Source organism: Rhinolophus hipposideros (assembly GCF_964194185.1).
Source record: "Rhinolophus hipposideros genome assembly, chromosome: 21".
Lineage (NCBI taxonomy): Eukaryota > Metazoa > Chordata > Mammalia > Chiroptera > Rhinolophidae > Rhinolophus > Rhinolophus hipposideros.
Window position 1 is genome coordinate 68,839 of NC_138067.1, and position 7,894 is coordinate 76,732.

Consider the following 7,894-nt stretch of genomic DNA (forward strand, 5'->3'; position numbering starts at 1 on the left):
CTCTGTTGTTTGTCCAGCTGAAGCCACTGGGTACCCCGCTGTGCTATACTCTGCACTGCTTATTCGGGTCACATTTCAGGGAGAAATGTCCTGGATCTGCAGTCATTAGGTGAACCCTCTGCCTCCGCACAAGCCCAGGCAGCGCGAGGCACCAGGTGCTCCCTGATGAGCCTCTTCCCAGACCGGGGCGGGTTTCCAGGACCTCCAGGCCAAAACCCCAACCATTTCAATCCCCTGTGAAAGAAGGGCCCAGAGAAAGGCCCAGGGCACCGAGCCAATGGTTTCTGGGACCCTGAGCTTCCCTCATGGAAGATTCTTGGCCAGGTGTCCTCTGCCCATGAGCCCAGGAACCCACTCAGCTGGTGGCGAGTGCACCCAGGAGGTGCAACGGCCCAAACAGGGTGAGAGGGTGAAGGAGCGGAGGAAAGGCGGCATGGCCATAAGGGTACTGCACGCAGGGGATGTCACCAGGGGTGGTGGGAACGCCCAGGTGTGGCCAGGGCTGTGCCCTGAACCTTGGGGAGCAGCTGTGTTTGACTTCAGAAGGAACAGGCCCCCAGGCTCTGGACACCATGGGTGTGCCTTCTTGGGGTAGAGGAGAGCACCCCACCTCCAACAGAGGGAGCCCTGAGACAGGACCCTGGCAGGACCGCAACAGACCAGCTAGTAGAGGCTGAGTTTGGTGGAGGCAGCGTGACAGGGGGAGCCCTAGATACTTCAAAAACACAACAATCCATGTTTTACAGACAACAGAAGTCGGAAGTGTTTGTCCCAAGTTGGAAATTCTATTTTTGAGGCAAATATAACAAACAGTCTGGAAAATTTTAGACCAAGTCCCAGCCTGGTCTTGGCTGGCTGATAGCAGTGGGGCAGTCAGTGAACGCCCCAGCAGCAGTCTGGGGGAGAAAGGGTGTCTGGGTGACCCAGCGACCTGCAGGCAGCAGCTGACCCCATTACTACTGTGGCTGGGACAAATGTGGGAGGCAGCCTGTGCGCTGGAGAACACATGCTCAGGGACATTCCCACGAGGTGCCAGGCTCCCAAGACGCTGCTGGCGCTGCAGGCCCAACCAGACAAGCCACCAGGACCTGCAGCTCACCCCCAGAACTGGCAGCTGCCCGACACCAGGAAGAACGTTCATAAAGTGGCGCTGACAGCGGCCCACGGGGACCAGCTGCTGCCTCTTGGTAATTCTAACCAAAGGGGCCACAGGGAATGCAGCGTCATGGAGAAGGAAATTAAGGCCAGGTGCCCCATGGTCTTCAGGCGCCCGCTCGGTGAACAGCAGTGCTGCCCGTGCCCAGGTGCTGGGGGGCCCTCAAGGCTCCACCATCCTCCCCTCAACTGCACGCCTGTAGGAGGGGCCGTTTCCTCCATGACTGACAGGCATTCCACCAATCCAAACACTACTTTAAAAATCTAACACTTTCCCTTGACAACTGGCTTGTATCTTTTTTTTCTTAATTCTGCCAGTTCACCAAACCTTGAAGATTTCTCACCTGAGCGAAAAGCCTGTTCTCCTTGGGGCAATAAGGTGGCCAGCACTTGGGCGTCTCCCTGAGGCACTGTCCACCTCATCGGAGGCCATGAAAGTCCCTCACTCGGCTGCCAGGCGGCAGGGCACAGTTCTGGGGGCGGGACCCCCGAGGGCTCAGAGTACCCTTATGTAAAACGCCTGTTTGCAGCTGTACGTGTTTTCAGTAGTTCTCCGCATTCCTGGAAGCTGCTTTCCAGGCAGAGCCGCTAAGCTGGGCCGTCCTGCCTGCCGCTCTGTGTGCCCCTCCCCCCGGCCGCCTGCCACTGCTGCCCACAAGCTCAGCGAAGGTGGACTCCTCCGTGAAGGGCGGAGGCCCAGCTCCACCACGTCAATCTTCCCCAAGACCTCTCCCCAGCAGCTGCCTGCCCATCTGCAAAGCTCGGATGCCACTCCCAAGATGGCAGACACCACCAAAGGTGAGCCCAAACCCCACAGGGACCGGCCGCTCTTGCTCGTCCACTTTCTGGGGTCAGTGTCTGCTTGTGGGCGCAGCCAACGAAACACGGGCGCGCTGGGCAGTGGCCCCTCCACTAGCATCTCATCTTGTCGGGGAACGTCGAAGGACACCTAGCCCAGCTTTCCCCTCATCCCAAACTGCACCTAGTAGCCATCGAGGAGCCAATGGTGAGCCTGGGGTCACTGCCCTTTCCCTGGGCAGAGGCGCTCTGGGTGACTGTCCTCAAGGTGTCCTGGCCTCCGTGGGGATCTGCCCAAAGAACAGCTGCTCGGCCACTGTGCCTCCCAGCATGGCACACACATGGGCGAAGGGCAAAAGCTGCTCCTGCATGTACAGATTCCCACTCTCTGGGCAAGCGACGCATGTAGCCAGGTCCAGTCCCCGGATAGCAGACACCGACAAGGCACAGGTGGGTGGTGCCTTCAGCAAGCCCCATGCGGACCCCCACCCCCTCCAGGTGCCGCCCCTGGAGCATGGCAGACCAACCTCTGATCATTGGTGTTTCTGCAAGAGTATGAGAGGAAATGAGACTGCTGGACCCCACCTCTGACCAGGGGTCACCTTGAGGGTCATCATGGAAACCACCTCCATCTCACCTGTCCCAAGGAAGCTGTAGGAGCTGACCGCCTGGTCCAAAGCCTAGGAGCAAAGGCTGTTTAACATCAAACCTCTAGGGTGTCAGCTGGCTGGTGCCCAGGCACCACATGAAGCCAACACCCCCTCTTCTGCCTACCCACCCACTAAGGAATCTTTTGACAAATTCTAGACCATTACATTCCTTGAAAAGCAGTATGAAAGGGCCACCACCTAGAATGTAACTGCCTACATGAGCACAGGCTGCACAGACACCCGCAGGGTGAGCACTCAGGCCCAGAGGCCCAGGGCTGAGCTGGGGTAGAGGCAGTTGCACTGCAGACAGGCTGGCCGACGAGACTGACCTTCAGCAGGCAGTCTCGTGCTCCAGGAACCAGCCCACCACTGCGTGTCAGGCTCATGGCAGGCCTCCATTGTCTTCTCACTTGGCTACTGGACCTGCGTCTTCCTCTCCAGGCAGATAAATCAAATCCCAGGTGAGGTAAGAGGCACAGGCGGGACAGACAGCTGGGAAGTGGGTGCCAAGTGACTGCCCGGCACTCAGGGCATGTGGGGGGCTGGCAGGAGCCTCTGTTCAGCCAGGCAGATCCCCAGCCTGGTGCCCATCCCCACACACTGCACACATTGGGCTGCGTCAGGAGGCATTTTCAATCCAGCGGGATTTGCTACTTTCTGTGGCCTGACAAGGCGATGCCAGAAGCATGGGGAGACAAGGAGTGACTCTCAAAGCCCTCCTATAACCCAGCTAACAGATAAGTGACGGGGCACAGAAAGGGACAGAGAACTCGTGCTGAGCTGGCTGGATGACTGGCCTATGTGTCAGAGCCACCAGGACCCCTCCAGGCCTGCGGTGCTGGCCTAGGGCTACTCAGTACTCTGAGTGCTTCTCTAAACATATTACGTCAGTCAAGTTAAACAAGGACAAAGCAGCGTCACCAACCTGCTGCCTACCAGTTCTCATGGCCCTGGGGCTGGACCATGAAAGACAACTGCTGGCCATGTGGACACCTGCCTGCTCTCCCTGGGAAGGCACTCGGGAGACCCTCACCCAACTACCCAACTAACCACAGCTCTCCGAGCTGCTGAGCTGAAGCCGTGGGGCAGAGCCCTCACAAGCACACACACCAGCATCACCACTGACAGTGCACAGGCCGGGCAGGAAGCCCCAGGCGGAAGTCCCATCTCTGTGTCTCAGTGGAGCTCTGGAAGATGCACAAGGCTGTCGGCAGAGCCCAGGTCCCAAATGCTGGTTTGGGAAACCATCTCCGATTCCCAATTCCCATGTGAAGTGAGGTGGGGCCCGGGGTGAGGGTGCTGCACCTCAGAGCTGCAAACGTGCCCTCCCTAGGGCCGCCCGGCTCACCTTCGATGACCTTATCAATAGCCTGCTCAGAGCGCATGTGCTGGACAGAGAGCCTCAGGGAGTGGGCAACAGTCAGGGCTGCTTCGTTGCAAGCATGCGAAGTATCAGCACGTGACCTGCAAAGGAGAAACGGCCGCCATCAGTGCCCTGGTGTGCGTTGTCCAAGGAGAACCTCCAGCAGGCACTGGAGTCTCACCCCTGCAGCCACTGTGGCTGCCGCTGTCTCCTGTGTCCTGCCCAGTGCTGGGCTCAGGTCACACACTCGATCAACATGAAAAATCTTCACATTTAGTGTATTAGAAAAAAAAAATCAATGTGATCACTGCCGCCTGGTATGTATGAATACAAACATAAAGCAACCTCCGGGGGCGGCCGGATGGCTCGGCTGGTTAGAGCGCGAGCTCTCAACAACAAGGGTGCCGGTTCCATCCCGCATGCGATGGTGGGCTGTGTCCCCCGCAACTAAAGACTGAAAACGGGGACTGGACTGGGAGCTGAGCTGCGCCCTCCACCACTAGATGGAAGGAGAAGACTTGGAGCTGATGGGCCCTGGAGAGCATACTGGTCCCCAATATTCCCCAATTAAAAAACAACAACAAAAATCCCTTAAAATACAGAATAACTTTTCATAGTCTCTAACCCAAGGGAAGGCATTACAAGGCCGAAGTATTTACAAGTGCAGGCGCTGGAGGGAGGCCGTGACCTGCGAGGTGAGGCCCCTGAGCGGCGGCCGTCCCCTCCTCCGACGACAGGGTGGCGGGTGTGCGCCGCTCGGCGGAGCTGGCTCCGCGATGGACGCCGACGTTCAGAGCGTGACAATTTACGAACCTTTCCCGTCCATCATCACATCGGGTGCAGAGAGCAAGTCTGCGGCCATAAAGCAGAGCGAATATTACGGCGGAGCCAGGAAGAACCGGGCTCCGTGGGAGCCAGGTGCCCGCGAAGCCGCGCGGCAAGTGCGCAGCGGAGCGGGCCTTCCACGCAAATCGCTCCACGCGGGGCGCCCTGGGGAGGGGCAAGGGCAGCACGGGGCACGCGTGCAGCCTCGCGAAGGGGGCCGGCAGTGCGAGCTTCTGAAGAAAAGCGTGGAAGGGGCCGCGGGGCGAAGAGCAGGGCTCCGAGGGCGGGGGCAGGTCCGGGCAGAGGCAGCCGCCCCCGCCGCCCCGGGCTTCCCCGCGCGACCAGCCTCCCGGGCCTCCGGCTGCCCCGCCCAGCGCTTCCACGGGCCTTCGGGCCGAGCCGCCGTCCTTCCCGCTCCGGGCCACCGTCGCATCGCCACCGCCCTCAGGCCGCGCGCGCGCAGTGACACGGCCACAGTGGCGCCACAACCCGGCGCCCCCGCGGGCTTCGGCGACACAAGCGCCTGGAGGCCGCGGGGCCGCCAGGGGACGTCTCCGTAGCCGCCTGCGCTGCGCCTGATTCCGGCGGGACACGCTCAAGCGCTGCCCGGGCCTAGCCGGTACTAAGACATCCCCGGCTCCTTCACACTGATCCGTTTTTTAAAATGGTACTGGGTAACTGTGGTTTTTCCCAGGACCCAGCAGATCCAAGTCCTTCACTCTAGTTGTGGAGGCCGCAGCCCAGCTCCAAGTCCGGTCGCTGTTTGCCATCTTAGTGGCGGGGGCGCTGCCCACCATCCCATGCAGGAATCCAACCAGCAACTTTGTTAAGAGCTCGTGCTCTAACCAACCGAGCCATCCAACCGCCCAGCCTTTCCGGTATTTTAATTGGGCATCTGTAAGGACACGGATTTCTGGGGCCCTCTATGGGCAGCGGCTCACAAACGAGGCCTCTGCTCTGTCCCTGCTTTGCCCCTTCTCACCCGGTTGGTCGCTGCTGCGTCTTCTTTAGTTATTCAGTACAGGGGCTGGACTACTGCTCATATCCATTGTGAGAAAAGGAACTGATTCAGTGTATGCTATACAGCATTAGTCCCCTTCACGATTTTTTGTTCTATGGATCAAAAAACCAGCGCCAGTTTGTATGTGCCTGCAGCTGTGCTGTCCGGGAAATTGGACATTCTGATGGACACCAGAGGCCCATGCTGTCAGCCTGAGAGTCGAGAATGAACCAGCCTGTTTCTGGGCAATGGGGCTGGGCAAGCCTGTGGTGACCCACGTTTCCAGGTACATCAGCCAGCACCTCCTCCCTGCCCCAATTTCTCTTTCCCAGGTTCTGCAAGGGAGCGTAGAGTGACCACAGTCGTTCTTGCACCAGGAACTGCTGTGATTTTATTACATTTTGGAGGCAAACATGCCTGGGAAAAGGCGCCTAAATGCACTGGTTTTCCCTAGTGCCAAAAGGGAACAGAAATCAATTACCCTCGACATAAAATTAGAAGTGTTAAGAAGATTTGAAGTGGGTGAGAAACTCAGCCAAATCGCAAAGGCCTTAGACCTTGCTGTCTCCACAGTGGCGACAATTCGAGATAATAAAGAAAAAAATCAAAGCAAGTTCACAAATAGCTACTCCCTTGAGAGCCTCTCGGTTGACTCGCCATCGAAGTGCAGTCATGGAGACCATGGAGCGATTGTTGCATGTGTGGCTTGAAGACCAAAGCCAGCGAAACATGCCCCTGAGTGTCACCATTATTCAGGAGAAGGCTAAGAGTTTGATGACTTACAGCGTGAACAAGGTGAAAGCTCTCACAAGGAAAAGTTTAGTGCAAGTAAAGGGTGGTTTGTGAGATTCAAGGAGCGCCATTGTTTGCTGCGCTTCAAGATGAACAACACAGTTCCTGGCAACAAGGACACTTGCCAGAAGTACTGAAAAGCATAATCGAAGAAGGTGAGTACACCCCCCAGCAAGTTTTTAACGTAGATGAGACAGTGCTGTATTGGAAGAGAATGCCCGAAGGAACATTTATTTCTGTAGAAGAAAAAGCTGAGCCAGGGTTTAAATCATCCAAAGACCGCTTGATGCTGCTTCTTGGTGGCAACGCAGCTGGGGACTTTAAGTTGAAGCCCTTACGGGTTTACCACTCGGAAAACCCTAGGGCCCTGAAGGGATACTCCAAGCCCAATTTGCCTGTGATTTGGCGCTCAAACAAAAAGTCCTGGGCAACCAGCAGCATTTTTCAAGAGTGGTTCACATACTTATTTTTGCCCTGCCGTTGAAAAATACTGTGCCCAAAATAATCTAACGAACTAAGCATTGCTTATTTTAGACAATGCACCGTGCCACCCATTAAATTTGAGCAATCTGTCTGATAATGTAAGAGTGGAATACCTTCATGACAGTATAGCTGAGTTCATCCATCCCATGGGCCAAGGTATAGCCTCCATCTTTAAAGCTCATTATCTAAGAAGGACTTTTGAGCACATTCTAGAAGCGACAGATGGGGAGGATACCGCTGTGATCAGGGAGTTTTAGAGAAGCTACAGCATCTTGGATGCTGTGGACAACATTGCAATAGCTTGGGAGACTCTCAGACCAGCAACAATGAACAGTATGTGGAAGAAAATCTGGCCCCAGTGTGTTCAGTACCAGTGTTTCCCAAACAGATGACATTGCACACCTTCAACAGAACATTGTCACCCTTGCCAGGAATGTGGCTTTTGAAGAGATTGTAGAAGCTGATGTGGACCAGTTGCTAAGGTCCCATGAGGAAGCGCTCTCAAATGAGGAGCTGCTGCAGCGAGAATGGGAGCCAGAAGGAGAGGAGGGGAGCGAAGACGCTGCACCCACTCTGCGCCAGCTAACCACAAGAGAGCTCAAGATGGCCTTCTCACACTTTGAGCTGGCTTGCAGTTCCTTAGCAATAGCAGCCCCAATGATGAGTGGAAACTGAAAGTTTCAAGAGCAATCAATGATGCAATAAACTGCTACAGGGAATTGTACAATGAGAAAAAGAGCAGCGCTCACAACTCTCTTAGGTTGTTTTTCATGGTGTGTATATAAGCAAAACTTAAGCAGAGTGAAACCAAAAGCAACAAGAGGATCT

General features: G+C 56.2%; 1 protein-coding gene across 1 annotated transcript; it reads right to left on the reverse strand.

The window, feature by feature from the left end:
- Positions 1-774: 774 nt before the first annotated feature.
- On the reverse strand, positions 775-6,474 carry LOC308489578 (uncharacterized protein; the record flags this gene model as incomplete). Its single annotated transcript, XM_081030911.1, has 3 exons — positions 775-4,067; positions 4,780-5,366; positions 6,421-6,474. The coding sequence occupies 3 exons, from the start codon at positions 6,472-6,474 to the stop codon at positions 3,719-3,721; spliced, it is 990 nt and encodes a 329-aa protein (XP_080887037.1). The 3' UTR covers positions 775-3,718.
- Between the last annotated feature and the right edge of the window lie 1,420 nt (positions 6,475-7,894).